This window comes from Protomyctophum parallelum (genome assembly GCF_964188405.1).
Source record: "Protomyctophum parallelum genome assembly, chromosome: 20".
In the NCBI taxonomy this organism is placed as follows: domain Eukaryota; kingdom Metazoa; phylum Chordata; class Actinopteri; order Myctophiformes; family Myctophidae; genus Protomyctophum; species Protomyctophum parallelum.
The window spans coordinates 43,639,826-43,665,834 of NC_139718.1; the positions used below are offsets into that span (position 1 = coordinate 43,639,826).

Sequence of the window (26,009 nt, forward strand, 5' to 3'; positions counted from 1 at the left end):
CCACTGACTAGTTGTGTTTACAGGTATTAAGTGTATTGGCTTATCTTTAATAATTTTAGATCCTCATTTAGTATCCCGATTACATTTGCTATTGGTGTCCCATGAACATAATGGCTGATATCAATAGTGTAGTCTACTGATTTATGCCAAGTACATTAAACCTGTGAAAGTTCAGGTATTGACAGGTCACTGGTAAGATGGTTTCTTATCTAGTTGCCAAATATAGCTCAACAATAATAGGTTTTCATACTATCAGGGTTCCCACACAAATTTCCAAAACCTCCAGAATATGAACCCAATGTTGATCATGCGTCTTACTCAAATGTGCAATGACCAGAGACAGGCAGTGTAGCAAAAATAAATCTATTCCAAATGTTTTGCTACACCTATCCTAGGGCATAGGATCATGCTGCGGCACGTTGTGAGCTTGTAGAAGTTATTTGTCACACTGGATAATAAATATATATTTACGTTTTGGAATTAGTTTTTTTTTTCCATATAACATTGCGAAAAACATGACCCTTGATACATTCCAAACCTTTCCCACGACTGGATTTTTCCCCCTCCCTAGGAATTTCATAGAAATCCTGATTTGAAATGTTAATTTCAAAATGAGTGAACTGCATTGCAGTACAACACATGCATTATTGTAATAAATACAATGTTGGTATTTAGGACATACATTGCATCATGCCAACACAATTCTCCTGAGTATTATTCTGAGTTTGTTCAGCAGGTTACAAATAAGACAGAAACAAGCTTCATATAAATAGCTTTATTAAAATCTCAGGCACAAGACGATGATACACGAGGGGAAAAAAAACAAAAAAAAATCCCACCTGAGTAAAACCTTCAAGTCGTCTTCTCACCTAAGTCTCTTTTACGTCTGAAAATAAACACCTACCCTGAAATCGAGACAATCCTCCTGACTCTGGTGTATATATATACAGTATATACACACAAGCTATGTTACAATATTTAGGGTCCATACTCCGTATGATCATATCAGTGGTTCGGGAGGTAGAGTGGTCGCCTGGGCATTCGATGTCCAGCTCCTCCTGGTTTCATGTTGAACTCTCTGAAGAAACCCCTTCACAGAAACCCTAACTTAACTGAACCTGGAACTGCTCCAGGAGTGCAGGTTTTGGTCCCGGGGGGGCAGGTTGGGCCCCGATGCCGGCTGTGTGAATCTGTGAATGTAGTAACGCACATTGTGAAGCGCTTTGGATAAAGGCGCCGTTGAACTGCAGAACATGCATTACCATCTTGCTACACTATCTTGACGTAGTGAGTGTGTGCGACAGGGAGATTTTGCCTGTCGCTCTGACTTGGACCCAGTGGCCGTAAGGCTTCCTGCTGCCGACGATATCCATTCGGGACGTTACCTTAGGGCAGTTTGGAGCTACGGTCGGCTTAGCCAAAGAGTTCTGAGGAAACAAGAGAATCACGTATGAGAATCAAGCATCTAACAAAAATGTGGCCGTTAGCCCAACATTCTGAACGTTGTCTTCCACAGCACTGGTACTCACATTAACGCTGAAAGAGATGATCCTCCGTTTTGGGAACATTGTTGGGCTGGCATCGTCCTCGTCAGACTCGTCAGTGCTCTGTTTAAAAGAAAAAGACAGCAACCAAAACCAGTTAGAGGGGAGCAGAAAACTAAAGACGGATTGAGCTTTAGCAGTTTGTGAAGCGTGGTTAAATTAATATGTAGGTCTATGTCAATCCATTGTTCTCTACAAGTGTTAGCTTCCACAAACTGCAGCTCTCATGCATACAACCCCAACCATTATATGATGGTAGCCAAAGTTTAAGCTCACACATAACATGAGAGGGATACAACTTTGGAACAACCAAAAGTATTAAAATAAAAAAATATTATCTCTTCTCTGGTGATGTTGATGCTGGTTTTCAGCAGCACACGCCTTGTGTACCAACTTATCTGGGCATACGGACGGAGAGAGGGACTTCTTCATCTGTTTTAGCTCTCAGTCACTATAATGCAGTCCACACGCCCTGCGATCCTTCAGCGAGTGGAAGATTCTGCTAAATAACAACGATCCATTTTCAACGGCAAGCACACATTTTCCCATTTGTCAAATGTATAAATTATGCCTTGCCTATGCATGTCAACTTGTCAAAAGACTATGTGAAGTGTGTACCAATGTAATACAAAATATATGAATTGGTCAAGAGACTGGTGTTACAGAATATAATATGAATTGCAAACATGTGGCCTACATCTATATGACAAATAAGCATTGATAACAAGAAATGTGTGAAATGCTGGTACATGTTCTAGTGTTTGAAAAGCAATCTTCTACCTTGTGAATACTAAGAGGGCATTGTGAACAGTGACAACATTCATCAATAATTGACCTTTCACGCAAACAATGGCTTCACCCATGTCACATGACTGGCACTCTTTATTCTCCTAATCCCAGGTGCCGATGAGCGATCTAAGAAGAAAGATGTAGATACAAAACAGAGCATGTGTGTTCCCTCACGGGTCCAAAGGGTTCACTCATCACAAGCAAATGCATACAGAGAACGCAAGACCTTATCAGCAGACAGTTACAGACAGCGGGGGTATGCGTGTGGTGGCCTAGATTGTGTTGGCTTCAGTTTCTGGTTCAACAATAGTCCCGACAGCCGGGAGCCACTTTGGTTGAAGGACCAAAATGTACTTCATTACATTCTAAAAGAAAAAGTGCTACGGAGTGTTATGGTTGTGTAAAACAAACCAATTACAAACCTGCTAGAAAAACTAGAAAAACTGTAACTTATACTAAAATATATAGAAGACCCAGTCAAAGTAAGAATTTTAGGCCCATTAAAAAAATGGAAATCCATCATTAAAATGCATTTTGTTGCTGAAATCACTTAAATATAATTTGATGGTGTTGATGGTGTACTGCAAGTAAGCTCCCCCAAAAACTAAAAAGTACTTCTTGAAATCACTTCACTTTAATATTCCCCCAAAACAAAAATTTACTTACTTCCAGTCCTTAAAAAAACAAAAACAAGGCATTGTATAGGATTAGAAGAAGAGCTGGTGTGTCTGTGTGGTGCTGTGTTAATATTCTGGGACTCTAATGACACCCACCTGTGAGCGAGTCCTTTCATGGACAGGTTCTGGTCTCACCCGTTCCTCACGTTCAGGTTCTGGCGTGGACGAGCAGGAGTCCCGGTCCTCCAGGATGGGCCTGACGCTCTCTGGGAGCTCCAACGTCTCCACCCTGAGGATCTTTACGGCGTTGGCCGACGCAATTCTGAGAAGTTCTCTCTTTGCTGAAGAAGAAGGCATAAAAATATATATATATAAAAAGGCAATCAGTCACCACATTCCTCCTATGGTTTTTTTTATCCATTGAGAACTGATGACTCATCTGTGTCACAGAATAGCTTTTAACCATTATCTTAGTTGTTGCAAAAATAGCAGATCTACAATAGCTTGTAGATCAAGCTCATAGCAACTTGTAGATCAGCTTTTGAAAATGTGGCACAAATCCTTGAATATATATTCTTTCACAGCGAACCTTTTTTAACTCGATTATTTGCTTCTGGGAGGTCCCTGGAACTAAACATTTTCAGATGGGGGGGTCCACAGCAAAATACAGATAATTCTGGGGGTCTTTCACATTTGAGCACCACTGAGTCTTAGGTCTCAACGGGTTAATGCTTTCAATCCCGATAATAAAACCTGTAAACAGCCGAGTCGACAGACTTCCGCGGTCAGTCATTGACACCGTGGATTAATGATTAATCCCCATCACTTCTTACCATCTACACTCAAGCTGCCTGAAGACCTGGAGCTGGAGCGGTTGCTTCTGGAAGGAGACGGGGATGTCTTGACGACGCTGTGGTGGTGGTGGTGGTGTCTCTTCTGGCTGTCGGAGCGCCGGCGCGCAGACCGGTCAGTCGAGGGGCTGTAGGAGCGAGAGCGGGCCCTGTAGTGGCGCGGCGGGGAGCGCCGGCGGTGTCCTCCTCCGTGACGCCGGCTGTGCCTGCTGCTGTAGTGGTCGTCGCAGCGGCATCGGTCGGCCGGCCTGTGGCAGCGCGGGTGAGAGCGGGACCTGCACATTTGGATTTTTTGTTTTGTTTTAGTCGTAGTCTCTTGAATACTTTATATTCAGTAGACTAAAACTAACATACCAGTACTAAAACATTCCTGGTGACTAAATCTACAGTTGATTTAGTCAACTAAAATGTATTTTGGTGGGCTGTGAGCTTTGTAGATCTGCCATTTTCAGCATGCAACAATGTGAAAAATGGTCTCTTGTCCACTAGTCTCTGTCTAACATTTTCATCTAGTTTTTATGTGTTGACGAAATTTACACTGACCTGGGGCGGTCTGCACGGGAGCTGCTGTTGCTGCTGGCCGAGGAAGATGAAGACGAAGAGGACCTGTGGCGCCTCCTGTGGTGGGCGGCCCGGCGCGAGGAGCGAGCTTTAACCCCCCCGGAGCCGGACGAGCGAGAGCTGGACCTGGTGTCCTCCTGGAGGCTGGAGCGAGAGTCCTGGTCAAAGATCACCTCGATGCCATCGGTCAGACGAGCACGGGCCATGGCGGTCGTCATCTTGGTCGACTAAAGGTTGGGGGAGAAGTGGGGAAAAAAAATCACGTTACGGCGTAAAGTGGAGTTAAATGCACCGAGAGCCAGGAGATATTACCACAGTGAAAGCCTAAATTATAGTCATCTCTACAATATCGATCCGAGGCATTTGCTCAAAATGTAGTGAGGTTTAATTTAGTTGTGTTCTTCTATAGGGCCAGTGCATAGGGAGGAGTTTCACTCAGAACGGGTTATTCTGGTTGACATTTTCCTGCCTACCAGTAGGCTATAGTAGTAGGCTGCGAGGCTATTTTTCCAGCCTCACTGTGGAGACATACACCATTGTAGATATAAAATAATTACATAAACACTATGGTTTGGGTGTCAGATGACAAAATAACATAACCTTGATCCACAACAGTAATGGGTCCCCTGCTTCCCAAACAGTGGGTTGGCCAACAAACCAATTTATTTTTTTGGGGGGGGGAAATGAATACATTTAATTAGAGGGAAGAAATACGTTTAAGTAGTGAAAATAGCTGATCTATAGCAGAGCCTTGTATTAAATTACAAGCTCACAGCTAAATATAAAAGCCAGCATAGCATCGTTTGACCGTTTTGACTTGTGCTTTCGTCTGAATAGATGGCATACTGTGAATTTGTGAAATAAAAACTTCAAACAAGCGTGAGATAACGGCCTGGCCTTACATACGGCATGCTGCCCCCACTCTGGGCGGTGGCAACAGTGTGTAACTACAGCCTGCTGACTGGTCAGACTGGAGTGGAAATTTCCAGAACGAGGTCTGTCTGAGGCTGAACGAGGAAGTAGGCCTCAGTTCAAAAAACACGTTCGACGAGTAGAAAACTATGATAAACACTGCATTATTTACCAGAAAAAAACACTTAATACGATACATACAAATTACACGGATATAGAGTAACCTAAATTATTAAACAACCGACTGTTTTCCTATAACTGCGTTACTTTACAAATTATGTAATAACGTTTACTCACCAGTGTAACCAACGGTTGATTCAGATGGATAGTAAAAGAGATATATTCGAATTCTTCTGAAAGAGCGATGTATAATCAGAACGAGTACAATCGAAAGACAAATCAACAAAAATCGAGCGGTTAAGTTATAGTTGTTTAGGTTTACAGCGAAATGTTCTTCAAAATGCGGCTGTGCTATTGTTGTCCGTTGTTCTCCGTTGTGTGGTCGTCGTGGAAATGATGATGATGAAGTCACCGAGGCGGACGTTGCTTGTTCGTCACGGTGGAAAATTCCACTGGCTTTAAAAACAACCCGGCTATTCGCGAGGTTCACACTGGCGTGACATTTGCGCATGCCACTTGTTGCTGGGTGGTGATAGCGTCGTGTTTGTTAGATGTAATCATTGTGTAATTACTGTTATTAGTCTAGACGTTGTTGTTGTTGTGGTAATATAGTTAATAGTTTAATATGTGACAATTGGCAGGAAAATACATACAGACTTATTCTGATTCAAATCCCTATGTTATATTTTGTAGATGAAATTAATTTATTTTAAATAATGTATTGATGTATTTATTAAGTATTTTTTCTGGGATAGTTTTTGTATTCTATTCTATGGACATTAATTAAATGCAAAATTATTACATGGATAGAGTTACGTTGTTTTTTGTTACCGTTATCACTTCGGTCTGTGTCGTTTTTTGTTATAAGATTAGAGAGTTCTGCTTTTTCACTATTATTTGTATATATATTTTTTTAATACAATTTTTATTGGACATTTTGTACCATGAAAAATTCAGATTATGAAAAAATGCAACATAAAACAAAAAATGACCAGATCGAGTTAAAAAAAAAAAAAAAGAATATACGTTATATATGATACCCCAAAAAACAGCTACACTATTATTTTGAGATTGGATTGTTCAATTCATTTATTGATTGAGTACATACTTTATTGCCAGTTTGCAAATAGTACAGAGCTACGATTTTACAATGACTGTCTGTTAAAAATAACACAAAACTCCCGAGGTCTTATTGTTTCCATTGTCCTGTGAGAGTGAGACATTTAAAGACATATAGCCTATAATAATTAATTGTAATCAACGTATGACGAACTGAAGTAGATGATATGTAGTGGTATTGCCCTTTAAAAACTGTCGTGAGCCTTGTCGCGAGATCGTATGTAATCGCTGTCCCCTGCCCTGTTTACTATTCAATAGTTTGCGGCTGCACTTGAGGAAGCTTCTGGAATTCACATTTCTTCTCTGTTTGCACCTTCCTCCACGTCGAATTGCGATGGATCTTATAGCTGATTTGCCTCCCAGCTACGGATATGTCATATTAACGTATCTATACAGTTGGGTCATGTTGGCCTATCTTGGAATTAAGGTCGGGGGTGCCAGAAAGAAGTACAATGTCCAGGTAAGCCATCAGTTTTCCTATTCAGCTCGACTAAAGTTTGCTCGTGTTGCTGATTTGCAGTCGGATTTTAATGTTCAATTCAGAATACAGGAACAGCTTATATTAATTGCTTTGTATGTGTCCGTTATCTTTGTAGTATCCTACTATGTACAGTGACAAGGATCAGGTGTTCAACTGCATCCAGAGAGCACACCAGAACACCCTGGAGATCTACCCACAGTGGCTGGTCTTCCAAACCATTGCAGCTCTTGCCTATCCGGTATGTATGGATGGATGAGATAAACACAGTCAAATCTTAAGTGTTAATTTTTATTCTGAGATTGTACAATTTTAGATTTTTTGCTGTGTAGGCTACCTCTTGGTTTCTATAGTCATTTCAAATCATCACGTTTGTTGTATTCATACATGTTAAAGAATCTCTGCTGTCGGGCAGAAACCAGTTCCAAACTATTAACTTTTCAGGAAATGGAGAGTGGGGGGAAAAAAGAGAAAAACATGTTTTTAAATCAATACTGCCTCATCAAAGTTGGTATTGGTGACTGACTTTAGGCATCGTCAGATACTTTATTGTGTCCTTATATTATCATCACTTTACATACATTCAGCTCAAGCGGAGTTAAAACCTAAGTTGCATTTAGGTTGTTTGAAGGTTTAGTCATATATTGAGTTAGGGTTTAGTCAGAAGCGCTTTTTAATACATTTCATTTGTTAAATATTTGTAAAACCCACACACAGACTTAAAGGGCGTTCAATAGCATTGATTTATAATAAACATAAAATAGTAATTAGTTCAATAAGTTGAAAGAGACAGTTGGTTTCTTCCCGACACTGACGATATCTTAAAGAATGTGAGCGGACGGTAAGCCATGATCTTTGGCATAAATACTGAACAGATAACAGATAGTAAGGCCAAGGGTCAAGCTCGGAAAGCACTAGTTGTCACAGTGACATGGCAGCTTTTCAGCCAATTTAAGAATTTTACTGATTAGATCACAGTAAATGGTAACCTCGTTCCAGGTTTTATCTTCATCTCAGTCAGAGAACTATTCTTACAGGAAGTACAGGGCTGCTATGTGGTACAGGCCAGGTTTCAAGAGAAAAACAAGCAACCAGGTCTATGAAAACAAGCCAAAAAAAGAAAGAAGAGTTGCTTTACTGTTGGTTACAGAGAGTCAGTCAACCACTCCAACGTAAGTCAAACAAGCTATTTGTCACCGGTCACAACAACCTGGCCAATTGATGTGGCTGAAATCTCGGCATGCATTGGCTACAGCGCTTTTGATGCAGATGTGGGAACAATGATGCCCTATACTTCATCATTTGTCTCTGTCAAACTTGTCTGTGTCTTTCATCTTTATTGTATGACATAAATCATCTTGCCAATAAAGTATTCTATTCTGTTCTACTTTTGTTCTAATCAATTGTTTTATTATTATTATTATTATTATTATTATTATTATTATTACGACAGGACTCTAGCTCTCTAATGCTGCGTTCACACTGGCAGATGGAAAAGATACTAAGCTTTGTATCATTGTAGCTGAAGTTGAAACCAGCTACAAAGACTCAACTTTTTGTAACTGTTGCAGCTACAAATGCCGGCTGTGTCTTTGTTTCTTCATGTCACTAGCTTCGGACGTATTTTCAAAAAAAAAAAAAAAAAATCATGTCACTAGCTTCCATTGAAAATGAATGGTAGCCTGTGTCTTTGTCGCTATCAAGTGACTGTGAACGCAGCAGTGTGAAGAGCATTTATTGTACCCACTGCCAGTAGGCCACAGAAGTACTTCCACAAATGTGTTCCCATATAGGCTATATATTTGTTTATACTTTTTGAAATATTTAACTTGAATTAATTATTATTTTTTTGACCGTCTCAGTTAACAGCAGCTGTACTGGGGGGCATCTGGGTGACCAGCAGGTTCTCATATGCCTGGGGCTACTATACAGGAGGTAACTTCATTACTCAAACATCAGCACTTTTATTTGTGATGTAATAATGCTTTATCACCTTATTTCACTTTATTAATCTCCCCATCGGAAAATTCAGGGTGTTACAACAGCAAACGGTAACGCAGTGAAACAAACAATACATTGTATAACTAAAAATACATCGCATGGATGCACCTGGGACGTATCCTCAGTGATGTATCCCGACTTATGTCCCAGTAGCTACCCTCGATCAGTCCATCAGGGAATGAGCAAGGCCACACAATCCGTTGCTCCGGAAGTTCCGGAACTACTATGCCGGGACTGGGAGAACCAGATTCTGGCGCGTGGAAGGACTATAGGCTCTGTATTTAATGTACATACTTGTAAATACAGCAATAAACCATACAAGAGTTATAGCAATAAGTTATGCTCACTTACACGCACGCACACTCACACACACACACACACACACGCACACACACACACACACACACACACACACACACTGGTTTGCTTGCTTGCCTGCAAATGGACCACTACCAGGGGGTTAAACAGTCCATGATTTGAGGGATCATTTGTCTCAGATTTATTAAAACAAAAGTGATATGAGTATGTCCACATGCAACAAACTGTGCTATTATTCTATCAACCGTCTCTCCGGTTGATATTTATTTCTCTCCAGTTGATATTTATTTCTCACATTTTATGTTTTAGAAAACAAATTATCGAACAAGAAAAGTATCTCAAAGTAAGATTAATAATAATAAAAAAATGTGAGTGAATACGGCATGGCTGTATATCAAACAGCTTGATATTGTGTTTTATTGGAAGATAATCTTATTCAATTTTTTGTTTTGTTTTTCCTTCCCAGATCCAGCCAAGAGGATGAATGGTGTCTACGGATACATTGGATACTTAGGAGTCATCGGCGTCTCCATACGCGTGGCCCTGCAGTTGCTTGGAGTCTTTTAACCACTTAAGACCCGAGGCCCATTCCACATAATCGTCTCTGTTGGGTAGAAAACTGTTACTTTTCAGGATTCAAATTCAACAGCAGAAAAAGTGCCGCATTTCGAGCTTGTGGATCTGTTACTTTTGATGATTTTGTGTGACGCTGTACTATGAGCAAGTACTACAAGTAGGGTATTCATTTACAAAAAAGAAAGAAGTTAGAAGAGATTTCTTCCCAACGGCAACGTTCTAAATGCTACGTTTTTTCTGAAAAAAACGTAGCTAAAATGACACGAATGCTTTCCCTGTTTTAATGGGTTAACCACTCAAAGTTTAAACCCCATTAGTTGGCCGGGTCCTGGCTTTGGTCTGATCCCTTTTACCCCTCTAAACACCAAATATCTTCACAGAAAATAAACATTCTACATGTAGTTTTATCTTTTATTATTGCTGAATATTCCCTCCCAGGAATAGCTATAAGGTTCATAAGGTTCATAAGGTTCAAGCTATAAGGTTCATGTGAAATCTGGTTTTGCTTCAAAATTGAGATTTTTTGGGTGGTATTTGAGACAAAATTGAGATTTTTAGATAGTATTTGTGACATGCTCTTACATGTATGTGCAAGTGAAATGTTGAGGTAGACTCCATCAGGGCGTGCTAATAAAGTGAAGGTATAATGCTATGGTAATAACATTGAGGCATTTGATCTGTTTTGGCAGATGTAACAAAACATTGAACCACTGGAGATGTACAAATGCTGTAAATGCTTTTTTTTATATCATACAAAATCAAATGTGAAGCAGAATGTATTTAGTGAGCTGCTACTCTTGCTTTGTTGATGACCACTAACTTTGATGTGTCTTTCTGTTTTTACAATGTCCATTTCAGTTATTAAACAACACATGAATTGCAATAAGCATTGAGCGAGCATTTACCTATATAATCAATTGTAAATGTATGTTCACATTGTATAATCTTTCTTTGTAACAGAGCTCTTTTGAGTGATTGTAAGCATTCCAGCAGCAGCATCAAGTAGGCTACCATGTGACTCACACATGAGCTCTGGCAAATCTGTTAGATAAGCCTATACCAAATGGCTTGTTGTACAAAATGTACAAAATACAATAAAATAAATCTTGACTGATATCTTCTAAACGATATTTGTATGTACAACCTGAGAATACCTGATTATAAATGGTCATAACCTTGGAATTATGTTTATGCATGTTTGTAAAACTAAATAAGGGAATGTAAAACAAAAATAAAGAGTGGCTGTTGTTATAGTCACTTTTGTCACTCTAGTCGACTATAGTGTTAACATAGTTCAATTATTGAACTTAATGAACTATATTGAACTTCAATGCGTATATCCATCTATTTTGCTTTCATTGTTCAACCACAAAAGCTGTTACGCCGGAATTCGTGACTCGTCGATTTATTTGACGCCATATGATGCCGTTTTGCTATTTTCACGCTGGTTTCCTCTGAAAAGATTGTTTTGGTCTACTTCGTTTACAATGCCCAGCCTTCGCATATATCTGGAATTTAGTTGTTGCACATTAACGACAATGGCGGAAAAATAACCCTCGTTTTGACAATTGGGGTTACTGAAATCGATAGGCCACTGATATCGTTGCAACAGACCTCCCAAAATCAACTGGGTGTGGATGGACTGCGCATGTGCCTGACCGAATAGAGCTCTCTCGGAAGCAAAGTAGAGCGTCCAGGGGGTCTACATCAAAAAACCGCACAGAAAAGGTAATATTACCATACAATATGAAATGTCATTACTGTACTAATGTCCAGGTGGACCTTTTAGTTTGTTAACGAGGTTGTCTTTTGAGTTAAATCGTGATTCGATGCGATACGCAACAACATGAAGGAACCTCCAAGGAAATGCTTTTTAATGCCAGAGCCCTGAACAAAAGACTCCGACGTTAAAGCGCTCTTTTATCAGGCGTCACTTCGTCGTTTGTTGTGACACTTACAAGATGAACACTTTAAAGGCTTTGGTATGAAATGAAAGTTCAATAGGGGTGTTATTTATTATGAAAATTGTGATTTTTACACGATTGTTGGTTTGTGTATAAGCCAGAGATTGTTTCATCGGCGTCGTTATTGCACCGCATTTACGCATAAGGATACAGCAAAATCGAAACAGGTTTTTATTTGGCTGTCTCATGTTAATTTCTATCATTTTCTATTTGCTGGTGTTGAAATATGGAATATATAATATGGTGAAGTACCTACATTATCTATGACCAACAGATATTACATTTTAGTATTGGCATAATCTTTTTTCATACTGTCTTTTATTGATTGGTTGAATACTTAATACAGAAATGTAAAGATCACGAACCAAAGGTACAGTCAGACATTTAGGGCTAAAGCCTAAGGAAGGATATAACACAAAAAGTCCTGGAGACTTGTTGTTTCCATTGTGGTCAGAGTAGCAAGGGGGGAAACAATGTATGAGTGAGTGAATGCCATCACCTCTCTATGGGGGAGGTGAGTTCCCCCCCCCCCCCCCCCCCCTGGCCTCCTGAAAGATGGGTTTTGTGTGTCTCTCTAGGTCGTCCTCAGTCAGCGTGTTTAAGTAACTTGAACCCTAGCCTCAGAGACCACGGGTGTTTTAACTTGAACCCTAGCCTCTGTCCTCTTTCATCAGTCATGTCAGGATTCCTGGACGGAATACGGTGTGGAGACTGTGAGTGCAATGTGGACTGGGGCGAGAGGAGAAACACCATCGCATCGATAGCAGCTGGAGTTCTGGTATGTTGTCAATTTCTATTATTATAATTTTACCCGAATTATAATCTGTGGTGGTTTGCCATTGTTTGTAATCATCATAATAATCAATACAACGTGCTGACAACATGTCAAAGTCCTATTTGAGGGTAATTTATTAAGTGACCAATTCCAGCAATTTAGATGTACAATTTGGGAATTTAACAGGTGTGCTTATCCAGAGAGAATCATGTTACGTTCTCACTGGCAACAGTCTACTCATTCTATTCATTTTCAATGGAAGCCAGCTGCTACAAAGGCCTACAATAGCTACAATAGTGCTCTACAAATAAGTTGAGCTGGCTTCAACTTCAGATAGGGAAAGATATACATACAGTGCTTACATGTACAGTCTGAGAACAGATATCCAATGCATGTTTCATAGTGTTTAAGTGGAATCTAGAAGGGCTTTTCTGAAATTAAGAGATTTCTAGAATTTCTAAATAAAAACAGTGAGGCTAAAGGTAAAGAGATAAAATTAATAGCTCAAGAAGAACACAACACATTTAGTAATTCCGTAGCACAGAAAATGTATAATCTATGAAACAATAGGACAAGAAATGATTCAAAGTGGACAGCTGGGGGTGAGGTGGAGACTGAATATGTTTGTTTTCAGACTGCTTGTTTACCTGTTGACTACAGGGTGTCCACGATAGTATTCATTCAATTACCCTATTGTGCTGAATAGGAAATATCCTAAAAAACTGGGTCGTATTACAATCGGGGACTAGACTATTTGACATTCAATGTTCCTTTTTCCACAAATGAGTCTTGAAACATGGGGGGTCGTCTTATATTCGGCACAATACAGTATTACGAAGTTATTACATTTATTTATGTAAATAAAATTCAAAATTAGTCTTCATTATGAGGAGTACATCAGTAAGCATTTAGCAATACAATGGAGTTGTCGGTTCTCCAACTTGCTGGTTCTCAGGTAATGAATAGCTATCTAGTATCCAGGTGACAAATACACTGGGTGCGGTCCCACTCCCCGGGCATGCTACTTCATGTTGCATAAACATTAAACAATAGATGTTTTGACCTCATGTAAACTAGGGGTATCTGGAGTGACGACCGTCGATTAACATAAATCGTAAAAGGTAAATGGTGCATTTATATAGCGCTTTTATCCAAGGCGCTTTACAGAGATTGTGCATTACATTCACACACCGATGGCGGAGGAAACCATGCAAGGCACCAACCAGCACATCAGGAGCAATTAGGGGTTCAGTGTCTTGCTCAAGGACACTTCGACAGCAACTCTGGGGGAGCCCGGGTTCGAACTGGCAACCTTGCGGTTAACATGATCCAGCCACTCTACCCCTGAGCTACCGCCTCCCCTATCATCGATTCATTCATGTCATTTCAGTTCTTCACCGGGTGGTGGATCATCATCGACGCAGCGGTGAAGTATCCGGATGAGACGCAATTCCATCATGCTTATCACACGTGCGGAGTCATCGCTACGGTGGCCTTTCTCATGTGAGTCATTTTACAGTATGAATATCCTTTAACTGTCCCTATTTTTGGCAAGGCACAACTGGTGAAAATGTCCCCCCCCCCGACCACCCACCATGATTCAGTCTGAGTACCCTAGCCTACACATTTGTGTATTGGGCTCTCTATGAGCACCGCCTCTCTGTCTGTCTGCTCTGTGCCCGACATGTGTGTGAATGGCCTTTTCGCACTGAATGCCACAACAACACCAGGTGAAACCCATAAACTGCTGATTGGTGTGCTAGAACAATACAAAAGAAACTACCCGTTTTGCATAGAGACACTGACTTGCATCAACTCGTTCTGTGTATAGCTGCTAGCCTGCTATGCGCTGCGGACAGAGATACCAGAGGAGTGGTTGAAAAATGAATGAGCCAAAGCAAGTGCATTTTTTTTACGGGAAATTATTAGTTTCTGGGCATTTAGAGAACATTATTGGGATTTGACACCCTCCTTAAGTAGAATGTGAATGTGTAAAGGTTATTGAAATGTTACATTTTGGGTTTCTCTCCCAGCGTGACACCACAAGTTAACCATGTTTAGGCTATTTACACGCACCGTTGCAAAGTGATGATGTTACTGTTGTTTAGACTAGAAGGGGGTGCTTCAGGTGTTCAAGAGCAAATCAATCAAGGTATATTTATAACACAGCTCTCCTACAGATGCAAAATCTCCATCTTTTTTAACTTCGCACTACTGTAGCAGCTTCTCTCAAGCTTTATTTTATAATCAAATGCAATGTCCCATGGAGTTTTGTAACTCAACTTGTTGTTCCCTTATATAGACAGTCAGAAAATTGCATGTACATTTACAATCTAGGCATTCTTTGTCTTCACCAGAGTCACTTATAACGTTTTTATGGTTTTGTATAAATTGTTCTTTTGTGTTTCTGTCTAGGATAAATGCTGTTTCGAATGGCCAAGTAAGAGGAGACAGCTACAGCGAAGGCTGCATCGGGCAGACAGGTACTTGTCTACAATACAGTCAACTTTGTTGTCGAGCTCATGCACAAATATAGGAACGTTAACATTGAATACATTAGATGTAATAAGCTATGAGAGGTGTTTAGGTAGACGTGAATGGATACTGCATCAATAATGAACCCTATAATTATAGCATTGTATGTTTGTATGTGTGCAGGTGCTCGTATTTGGCTGTTCATCGGCTTCATGCTGGCTTTCGGCTCTCTCATCGCCTCCATGTGGATCCTGTTTGGAGGCTTCGTAGTGCCTCGTAAGTCCTGCATGTCTATTTTAGTTTACATAGTCAATTAAAATGTTCAATTCAATTAATCTACGTGATTCATTTTAGCTTTGCTGTTGTCGCCTCAATTTTACCCCATACTAGTGATGCTAGGTTTCATGTGCAGATCCCTTTCTACATCTCTTACAGAAAAGGCTGTCGTGTACCCTGGTATTGCCATTTTCTTCCAAAATGCTTTCATTTTCTTCGGGTAAGTTGAAACCGTTTATATTTTCCACCCACCCACATCTGACATATCTGAGCAAGTCGTTGCTGTAATTAAAACCTGTATGGTGCTCCATTATATTATGTAACAGCACATCCACTTTTCTCCTTTTAGGGGTTTGGTGTTCAAGTTTGGAAGGACAGAGGACCTGTGGCAGTGATGGACTTTGTGTGTGTGTTTGCCTTTCCGTTGTTATACTCTCTGCTTTCTATATTGTATAAGACAATATGCGTTAGTGTTTGTTTATATATAAAGACATTTTTTTAGCTTTCAGATTAACATATGTACATTATAATTTATATATCTCGCTGTACAAAGGCTTAATTCAGAACATCCGAAGCACAATTTACCATGATTGATACCTTGAAAGCCACCTTTCCTTTTTTTATGTACCTTTCCAAATATGACATAGCTTGCCGTATGTCTCTCTTCAGTCCAGAGTTAACCACTCCAAATAAGTGTATCTGTAATATCCGCTTAGAATGGTTTATAATTACATCTTTGAAATCAAAAAAGTCTTGGGAGTCTAAAAGTCTTTCCTATGGAGAGTATGTCTGCATACTCGATTGGATCCGCAGGGATCACGCTCCTCGTTTGAATAGACACATTTCTACACGCTGTGCAGAAAAAAAGTTCAACCCGTTTCAACTCTGGCATATACCGTGAACTGTTCACCCTTTTTTTTGTCCATACGTAGTGCGTAATGAATACTGAGTAATGCTACTCATCAGTTGAAACCGCGCTTGGATGGGAATTGTCTAAGTCGTTGAGGTACAGTAACAGAACAAGCTTTCAGTGAGAGCAACGTGTCATAAATAATACTGTATGAAAATTATATATTTACTGAATGTAACGATATGGGATGAGGCTGTTTTTATTTCTCTCTCTGAGATAACAGTGTGGGATCTTCAACCTGGCAGTCATGAAGATGTATTGATGGTTGATATAACATGTACTGCTGAACTGAGATAAAAGGAATGTTTGACAGTTGTGCTACATTATTTGTGTGTATCCTCTAGGCATACATCTGCAATGCTTCTACAATACTGTACGTGTGCCTATCACACACGGACAACAAGGTATTATCAAAAGTCATGGCAACATTTAATAACCATTGCTGTATTTCCAAAGATTTCAAAATGTTCACAAAAAAATGAAACGTGAAAATGGAAGATCTACGATATCACAAAAGAACGCTACACGCTCCAAGCTTTTAAATCTGCTATTTTCACAGTTCAACAAAGTGTAAAGGGCTTTTGCACACTTACAGTTTATTAATAGTTGTCCTCATCAACTATAAAAATGAAATTACTATTCATGAAAGGTAACAATTGTATGCAATTCCATACAAAGCTTGCTTCCAATGTGAGCCTCCCATCACCTGCTTCTTACTTCCGCATTGCAAGATGGGGGAACTGCAAAACACGAAAGCGCTGATTATCATGTCATCAATACATTTTGTTGGATTTTTTGCTACATTGTTGGATTTCTTTTGAGTGTTGCAACCACTCCTATAGACGGCTATGTGTTTGGCTGTGTCCCTGTGTCTGAGCACGAAAATAGCATTATAGCGCTTGTTCACCACCAAGTGTCACTGTTTGCGCAGCCTAACACAGTTAAACACACAGACACACACACGGGCCAGGTAGGAGGGCTTGTACAGTACAGTACAGTACAGTACAGTACAGTACAATTACAGTACAGCAACACTCACTTCAGACGGGTCTGGTTTTTCTTTTACATTATAGTAATTGAATAGTAATTCCTAGTGAACTAGTGTTAATGACTATTATTACTATTTATTACTGCTATGGTGAACAAGAACATTATTTCTCCTCATAGCAGTAGTACCAGTAGTAATAGTAATAGGCTTTGAAAGCAGTAAAGTTCTTTATATGATGAAATATAAATAGGAATCAACACTGAAGTTGTTGAAGTGATTTAAAAGATCACTGATTTTCAGCTGAGTTTAACAACTATGTTTTACGATATTTCCGTTGCCACCTTATGGGTCAATTCTATCATCAGATGTTCAGTCCACTCAATGCTTTTTATTTACCTCCCAGAACGCCTGGTCATCAAAACATTTATTGTTTTGTGTTGGTCGCCAGAAGTTCCATTTGAGTAGAAGCCCTTCACAATATTAAAACAGAGCTGCAGTTAGTAACCACGCTGTGACGCTGCCTGAGGTGAGTTCTCGGAAACTTTTGTTTTAATGCATGCAAGTGAAAACATCAAAACAACAATATTAACGTAATATGCTTCCTGCATGCCTTCTTAATTGAAAAATGACAAACAAGAAAAGAAAAGAAAAGCTCACCTGTTAGGATTCCCATGGTCATACTTAGACTTAAGGTGATGAGGAGAGTGCAAATATGAAACACAGCAAACCGGATTGCCCTGAGAGAAAGACATGCATTATATTATGTCAGATCATATCTGTGTGTGTGTGTGTGTGTAAAGTAACTAAGTACTATATTTACAATTTTGAGATGTTTTTACTTTACTGGAGTATTTCTGATAATTTTACTCCACTACAATTATTTGACACTACTACTACTATATTACTTTGTAGATTATACCCACTCTACAAGCAAACAATGTGTCACGATGCGACACATTTTGAGCTTGTACATGTATCTATTATCAAATGATTTGTATACATGTGAAATGGGACTTTCTGCATAATGATACTTTTGGCACTTTAAATACATTTTGATAGAATACATAGTTAGTTTATACTCAAGTAAATTTTAAATTCCAGGTTTTTACTTAACCCATTTTGGGCGGGAACCCCTTTTTGTGTTTTAAACATTATGCTATAATTTAGCTATTGAAAAATAGGAGATCTACAAGCTCATACGAGCGCTACGCTTGTAGGTCTGCTATTTTTGAAAAATCGTAAAAATGTGGCGCAAATCTTTGAATATGTATTCTTTCAAAGTGAATGTTTTTAACTCAGGTCTAAATGGGTTTTAAGGGGAAAATGGTAGTATTGTTTCCACCACTGGTGTGTCTAGATATAAATATATACATATTCTCCTACGTTGTCCGGTCTTCAGAATCGGCCAGCTGCAGGATGAGATGTGCTAGCCATCCCAGCAGTCCAGGCAGTCCGTGTGTACACAGGACAGCACAGGTGTCATGGCACGCGAAGCCAAGCAGCATGTGGAGCTACGAGACACAGGCGGTGAACTTGTAATATACAACGACTATTCTTCTATAGCCACCGCACTCTGACTTCTCTGGTGCGCTATCCTCTCACATCAGCATAATTTATAAAACAAGGGTACTGGGTCGCACACAGTGGCAGGAGTGGGTTTTTATTTTTATTACAACTTGTAATTTAACCAAGCATAGCAGATCTACAATCCCTCGTGAGCGTGATACATCTGCTATTTTTTAAAGAAGATGACGAACTTGATTTTCAAATGTGCCCAAAATGTAGGGATGCCAGGCTGGTGCGGATAAATTAAATTCAGGGGAATGTGTTCGTCTCCTGATTCCAAACCTTTAAGTAACGGATTCCCAGGGTTGATATTACTGCAGCAGCAAAGCCGATTGCCATGGCGACCCACGGTAGATGAACCGCAGACATGGAAACCCCGATAGCAACACCACCGGCAAGCGTGCACCTCTGTAAGTGGCCCTGATGGGGAAATGGAGACATGGACAATTTATCACCAAATCCTCAATGATATGAATGTGTCATACATGTGTTGTCATCCTCTCCTCCCTCAAACCTTTTCTGAAGAGTTCTAGTGGAATTTTGAGTTTTTTCAAATATATGAACCACAATTTGAAGCCTCACTCACAGTCACCCAATAGACTACCGTAAATGCATTGTAATGACACTAATATGACACCAAACTGAAACATAAGAGAACATAATCACTAATATTTTAACTTCCCTAAACTGGTTGTCCACCTGTTTTAGTAGGCTACTAACCATTCAAATCAGAGTCATTTTAGATTTTTGCGCTGGCTATTCAAAAAACAGCAGATATACAAGCTCAAGCAAGCTTGTAGCCTACATCTGCAATTTTTGTGTGAGAACTATAGCCTACTGATTTAGAAGGCATTAAGTCTCAATGAGTTAAGGCTCATACATAGTCTGGATTTTCGGTGGTTAGGTGACCACCGAACTACAACATGACGTCACGAGCCGCCACCGCTCCAGCCCTTCTCTCTGTTTTTACTCACCACCGCTCAACGTTATTTCAGCTCCGGTGGTCAGCTCACCACCGGAGCGGTGGTCAGCTCACCACCGAAAAACCAGACTATGAATAGGCCTTTATGGCCCTTCAATGAATTGGCCTCGAGTCACATTTGGCCCCTTATGAGCCAATGCAACACACTGGCTGTTCCTAAGTGGAGGCTGAAGACAAAGGGTGACACCTGGTGGCCGTTTCCTTGCTGCCAGGTGCTCCTCGACTCTGGAACAACCAGCCTGTAGAGTAGACAGAGCTCAGCTCAGGGCTTCATAAATCACCAGTCATCTTTTAAATCACTTCTTAAAATCTTTAGCAAAAGGCCGCAATTACACTTTTAAAATGTCAAATTAGATTAGAATTAGAAGTTTTTCTCACTGTGCTTCTTTATATTTTACACATTTACACACTTCAGTTTTGTGTAAAAAACGAGCGCTTTATTTATAAAGTTTATTATTATCATTATCAGTAGTACTAGTAGTAGTGTAATTGCATCACATCACTTTATTAGTGCTAGTAGTAATAATAGTACTACTAGTAGTAGGCTATATCCGCTCAACCCACTAATAACCACTTCTGACTGATGCCCTTTCCATGTTAGCTTTGGGCCATTGAAATAGAATGATATATAAATTGAACATAGAGTGTACTAATCTCTGATCATACCGGGTGGAGTCGTCCTTCGGGGCTTGTGAGCACAGACACGGCGGCTGCCGTCAGTGCGCTGACCGCCAGGGCCAGGTAGGTGCTGCACACCGCTGCCATCTTCCCTCCAGGACGGTCCAGCTCCACCAACGCAGAGTTAAAACTGGGCCAGAACATCCACAGAAACAGTGTCCCTGCATGGAGCGAGTGGAGGCAGCAGAGCAGGTGGGATGATTTTTTTTTCTTCCTTTTTTTCCCCTTTGTTTATTGTTTTTTTCACAGAAGCATTATTTGAATACTGGAGTAGAGAAATATTAAATGGTGGCATTAATAGCTTCTCTTAATGAACTCCACAAGTATAATGTACAAGAATAAGATGGGTTGAATTCTAATGGGACGCGAGCTCACCTGTTGGCGACAGTGTTCATTTTGACAGCAAAGTATGATTTACCTAGTTTTAGTCATATTTTAGTTGTCTGGAAAGTTTTCGTTTTGTTGCATGCTGAAAATAGCCGGTCTACAAGCTCGTACATCTGCTATTTTCAGAGCGCAAACAAACAAAAAATATTTTAGTTCTACTGGATCTTTTCTCCACTAGTCCCTCCCTTAGTATAGTTTTTATTTGTTGACGAAATTGTCAATATATTTGTCTTAGTTTTAGTCATCATAGCTTAATTTTTATCTAGTGTTCGTCAGTGAAAACGAACATTTTTCGACATAGTTTTAGAAGACGAAATCAACACTGGTCAGTGGTTACCCCCAACCCCCCAAAAAAGCCTCCCCGGTCTGGTGGTACACACCCAGCATGGAGAACAATCCTGTTTTACGGTCAAAACAATCAAATCAATCAACAATCAATGAATCTTTGCGGTACAGGGTCCGTGTCAGCATCAGTCCAAAGAAGGACCCGAAGACGTGAAGCATCATCATGCTGTTCAGATGCCGGAGCTACAGTCACAAAACATCATCAGCTAAGATTTGTTCATGTAAACTTAAATTCATTTTGGTATACAAAGGAGCTGCTGTCCACATATTTTTTACGTCATCATTGAGAGCTAGTTATACATGATGACGTAATAAAGATGTGGATTAAAGGACCCAATGCCAGAGTGTAATTGGTTTTCACGTAATAATGATACGTACGAAAACTCAGTAGTATCATAGGTATATTTACAGAGAAAGGCATTGGCCAGGCTATTGAATTGGTTCTCTCCCTCCTTCCCCATCTCTCTCTCTCTCTCTCTACCCATCCACTCTGGTCTGAGTGGTCACACACAACATAAACTGTTGTCTGTTGCCTAACAAATGCAATTTGAATGTCCAGACTCTGGTCCATATATGGGCATATTTTTTCCCAGACACAATGACAGGCAATAAACTTGCACTGTATAGGTCATTCTCCTATAGGTCCTTCCTAGGACATAAGAATGTGTGGGGAATTTGGCTTGACGTTGAACATGCATCGCCGACTGTCCACACAGTGACATTATTAGACCGTAAAGCGCTCTTCACTCGTCACAAATGTATAATGAACACTGAGGATTTTACCTGTGTGATAATAATGATAATAAATGTCATGATTACAAATTGAAGTTGACGATTAATTGTCTCACAAAGAATTGCGATGAACAATTTAATTGTGTTTTTTTTTTTGCATTGAACATTGGAATGATACAATTTGTATTTCTGTTTGCCTTTTGGGCATCGTAATCACAAATTGCGCAGGGAAGATATGACAAATAAGTTAAATATACGAAGAAATCACTTAAATATACAAAGAAATCACTTTTTTTTAATAATCTTTTTATTTTCCAAAAAAATTACAAAATAGCAGAAATTGTTTAGGCCTATCTACAAGCTTAGCTATTTTTTGGGGGAAAAAATACATTTTCCGACATGGAAATGATTGCAGATTATGCAAAAAATGTATTGCAATCACCTCAAATAACGGCGATTATGTAATCATTGTGACAAGTGTCCTTGAGCAAGACACTGAACCCCTAATTGCTCCTGATGTGTTGGTTGGTGCCTTGCATGGTTTCCGCCGCCATCGGTGTATGAATGTGTGTGAATGGGTGCATGTAATGCACGATATATGTAATGCGCCTTGGATAAAGGCGCTATATTAATGCACCATTTACCATGAAGAAGGTGCAGAAACGAGAACAGGAAGCTCTCACCTTCAGGAAGCCCTGGAGGAGCCATCCATTGATGATGAACCCTGACACCTCTAGCAGTGCAACAAGCAGAAGCTGCACGGGGTTGGTCTTACCAAGCACCGCGCCCATCGAAATGAGGGCGGAAGCGGTGCATATCTCTGCAACAACCAAGCTATGGAGAAACACAGGGAGCGTGTGAGCTTGTAAATCTGCTATTTTTGAAAAATCTTGATAAATCAAGAAAAGTAGTGGTCATTTTGGAATCATTTCCAAATGTTTTATCTTCAACAGCCTTCTCTTATGGGGGATCCCTGTCACAAACTCTTTGTCCACGGCCAAATATATATCCATTTGGTGGTCATTGACATGAACTAAACTAGAACCACTAGTTTACTTATCATGTAATTAGTATTACATGATAAATACTATGTCTGTAATTATTCAGACATGTACTTACAGTATTGTGTCTGTGTGTGTCATTAAAGTTGAGCACAGGTGGATCTAAAAAGGAGCCCAGTTAGGTCCAACAATATAGGTAGGCCTACCCTACGTATATATTTGAATATTTGATCCAGTTTTTCATGCTTGTTTTTTGGACAATATCCGTATACCTTCTCAGACCGACGGTGAACTTTCCCCTGAGGGAGGACCAGGACTGCAGGCCGTTGAGGACCACTGCCCACTGCGTGGCTATGACCGCCACAAGGAGGTTGAACCCGGAGCTGCTGAAGCCATACCTCACCAGAAACGTGCCAAGGAACCCAAAACCTAAAATCACTGCCACGTTCACATCCTGGAACACTGGGAGTCACAAACACAGACAAAATAGGTATAGTTAATGGAACAGTTCTATCATTTAAACGTTGGCTCGGACTGCTATAGAAAAGACGCTTGGAAAGCCTTATCCATTTCAACTGGGGCCTTTGATGACTCTCCTCTCAAAGTGTCCAAGTCCACAACCACGACCACAAGCTTATCATCAGCAAACAGCAAACAGCGGCCCCTCCCCGTAAAGACTCCATTTAATTCAGAATGTGAAATGCTTATTGAGTGAAGGACTGACACTGAGGATCTCACTATAGATGCACCAGATAATGTTTTTGGATTGATTAATTGATGTTTCTATTGCCAAAATTGCATACATGTGTTTATATCTGTCAAAAGGATGTAGGACACAAGAAAAACCCAGCTAATTATCAATAATAAAAACAATTCATAGGCCTACAATTTGTTAGCTCTATCTTACCAATTCCTCTAAACTTCTTCTCACCTGGGTAAAGGTCGCTGAAAGTCTCATCTTTCTTGTCGATGTGCTCGAGCTCAGCGCAAAAGGCGTATATCACAATGAATCCCGTCTGCAGAAACAAGAGGATGGGAGCCAGACGTGAACGCAGACTTGGTGCATACTGAGGAGCCATGACATAAATGTACTTTTCGACACAGTTTCTCACAACGAAGTCCTTTGAAAAAGGGGGCACAACCCACTGCAAGGCCTGCTCTTATCTGATCCTGTTGCTGCCAGAAATACAAGACATTGTTACGAACCAGAACTCTATGGAACTGGAAGAGAGAGAGAAAAAGAATCCATCATCATTTCATTAGTTTTAAAAATGTAAGTCATGGATTGTAGCTTTAACTGCTTCATTTTACACTTTTCTTACGGTAAGAATTTGGTCATGGTCAATGTAAAAATAAATACATAAATTATTATTATTATTATTATTATTATTATTATTATTATTATTATTATTATTATTATTATTATTATTATTATTATTATCATTAGTTGATGCACTGATGCAGTTGTACTCAACCTGACTGTGGCTCAGGAGGTAGAGCAGGTCATCCAATGATCTGTGGGTCGGCGGTTCGAATCCCAGCTCCTCCTGTCTACATGTCGAAGTGTTCTTGGGCAAGACACTGAACCCCAAATTGCTCCCAATGTGGTGGTTGGTACCTTACATGGCTTCCGTTGCAATCGGTGTATGAATGTAATGCACAATCTAATCTAATCTATGTAAAGCGCCTTGGATACAGGTGCTATATAAATGCACCATTTAACCCTGAACCCTCTCTTTCCATGCTGGCTTTGGCCATTTAACAGAACATATTATTATTATTAGCCTAATAATAATATTTTCAATAGGTAGGCCTATTGAATATACTTATTGTAAATAGATCTATATCCTCATTATACATATTTCCCAATCATGCCCAAATGTGTAAATAAAATGTATAAATAATATGTTAAAGATCCTGCTCTCCTCACGCACGCACACACACGCGCACGCGCGCGCGCGCACACACACACACACACACACACACACACACACACACACACACACACACACACACACACACACACACACACACACACACACACACACACACACCATATAATAGCCACACATACAATACATCCAGATTCCAGATATCTAATTCGATTTAAGCTGTTTTGTTTTTTCATCCAACCCAAAAAGAATCTGCATATTATTTTATATTATTTTCTGCAAATAGGAATAAACAGCACAAACAACATTAGCCCGCCCCCTGCGGCCCACCATTGGACAAAAGAGCAATGCCCGAGTTGTCCACAAAGGAGCTGATTGGTCGACGAGCAGCTCGTCGTGTTTTCCCCTCCCGCCCCCTCTCGGACACGACTGGCTCCTGCGCGCGACCATCAAAGTGGAAAAACCCCGTCCGATTGGCCAGCGCCCGCGCGCTCGTCCGTCAATCATGCACGACGACACGCCGGTGGTGTTCACCCCTCGACCGTACGACGGTGTGGCGCGGCGGAAAAAGAACAGATCTGCAAGCTCACACACAGCGCGTCCTCAGTGAGGCTGCGCCGAGAGGGAAAGAGGAGGATCCATCCTGCACACACACACGCAGAGAGAAAGAGAGAGAGAGGGAGGGAGAGAGAGTCCCCCTTTATTTATTTCTTTGTTTGCTGGCGGCGGGGGGACGAAAAAAAATAATAACAATAACAGCAGCGACATTTATCCCAAGCAGAAGAAGAAGAAGAAGAAGCAGCCCCGGCCCCCCCACCCACCCCACTTCATTTATTACTATATCATCATCATCATACATATATTATATATTACATATCTGTTTGTTTGTTCCTGGCTGGGAGGACACGCACCACGGCAGGGAAACTGGATCAGATTACTGTGCACTGTGTGCAGGGTATTATTCAGAGGGCAGCGTTGCGAAGGGGAGGAGGATGAAGCGGCGCAATGCGGACTGCAGCAAACTCCGACGGCCGTTAAAACGGAACCGAATCACCGAGGGCATCTACGGCAGGTAACGGCGAAGCGGGGGAGGGAGCCCGGGGAGGAGAGAGGGAGACCCCCGGCCTGGCCTGGCCCACCGGCCCGGCCTGG

At 40.4% G+C, this 26,009-nt stretch overlaps 5 protein-coding genes across 11 annotated transcripts in view; 3 read left to right on the forward strand and 2 right to left on the reverse strand.

Moving 5' to 3' along the window:
* Positions 1-760: 760 nt before the first annotated feature.
* Positions 761-5,796, reverse strand: rsrp1 (arginine/serine-rich protein 1). Of its 5 annotated transcripts, none has more exons than XM_083791916.1 (6): positions 5,572-5,796; positions 4,345-4,589; positions 3,784-4,076; positions 3,107-3,291; positions 1,530-1,607; positions 761-1,427 (listed from the first exon to the last, which is right to left on the reverse strand). In XM_083791916.1, the coding sequence occupies exons 2-6, from the start codon at positions 4,578-4,580 to the stop codon at positions 1,275-1,277; spliced, it is 945 nt and encodes a 314-aa protein (XP_083648042.1). In that variant the 5' UTR covers positions 4,581-4,589; positions 5,572-5,796; the 3' UTR covers positions 761-1,274. The 5 variants fall into 5 exon arrangements, 4 of the variants coding, with proteins under 4 accessions (XP_083648042.1, XP_083648044.1, XP_083648043.1 ...); XR_014570843.1 differs by lacking the exon at positions 761-1,427 and adding an exon at positions 2,325-2,459 and having other exon boundaries at positions 1,569-2,043; XM_083791918.1 differs by lacking the exon at positions 761-1,427 and adding an exon at positions 2,380-2,459 and having other exon boundaries at positions 1,569-2,043.
* Positions 5,797-6,740: 944 nt separating this feature from the next.
* mgst3b (microsomal glutathione S-transferase 3b) lies at positions 6,741-11,143 on the forward strand. Of its 2 annotated transcripts, XR_014570881.1 has the most exons (5): positions 6,741-6,973; positions 7,110-7,232; positions 8,854-8,926; positions 9,777-10,202; positions 10,445-11,143. XR_014570881.1 is itself a non-coding variant. In XM_083792538.1 (4 exons), the coding sequence occupies exons 1-4, from the start codon at positions 6,848-6,850 to the stop codon at positions 9,875-9,877; spliced, it is 423 nt and encodes a 140-aa protein (XP_083648664.1). In that variant the 5' UTR covers positions 6,741-6,847; the 3' UTR covers positions 9,878-10,376. The 2 variants fall into 2 exon arrangements, 1 of the variants encoding a protein (XP_083648664.1); XM_083792538.1 differs by lacking the exon at positions 10,445-11,143 and having other exon boundaries at positions 9,777-10,376.
* Positions 11,144-11,512: 369 nt separating this feature from the next.
* Positions 11,513-16,598, forward strand: tmem50a (transmembrane protein 50A). Its single transcript, XM_083791881.1, has 7 exons — positions 11,513-11,614; positions 12,525-12,628; positions 14,016-14,128; positions 15,041-15,108; positions 15,284-15,376; positions 15,536-15,596; positions 15,726-16,598. Exons 2-7 carry the CDS (start codon positions 12,527-12,529, stop codon positions 15,769-15,771), a joined length of 483 nt encoding a protein of 160 aa, XP_083648007.1. The 5' UTR covers positions 11,513-11,614; positions 12,525-12,526; the 3' UTR covers positions 15,772-16,598.
* Positions 16,599-16,734: 136 nt separating this feature from the next.
* rhd (Rh blood group, D antigen) lies at positions 16,735-24,044 on the reverse strand (the record flags this gene model as incomplete). The annotated part of the gene is given in 11 exon segments (XM_083791880.1): positions 16,735-17,026; positions 17,671-17,744; positions 17,932-18,011; positions 18,658-18,785; positions 19,123-19,260; positions 20,489-20,661; positions 21,268-21,310; positions 21,314-21,415; positions 22,648-22,798; positions 23,238-23,427; positions 23,897-24,044. Coding segments are annotated over 11 exon segments (1,254 nt in total). The 3' UTR covers positions 16,735-16,999.
* Positions 24,045-25,547: 1,503 nt separating this feature from the next.
* Positions 25,548-26,009, forward strand: part of maco1b (macoilin 1b) — a 35,308-nt gene continuing 34,846 nt past the window's right edge. For both annotated transcript variants that reach the window (XM_083792691.1, XM_083792692.1), the window contains exon 1: positions 25,548-25,929. In XM_083792691.1, coding sequence (XP_083648817.1) covers positions 25,850-25,929 — 80 coding nt within the window. In that variant the 5' untranslated portion in view covers positions 25,548-25,849. The remainder of the gene's footprint in view (positions 25,930-26,009) is intronic.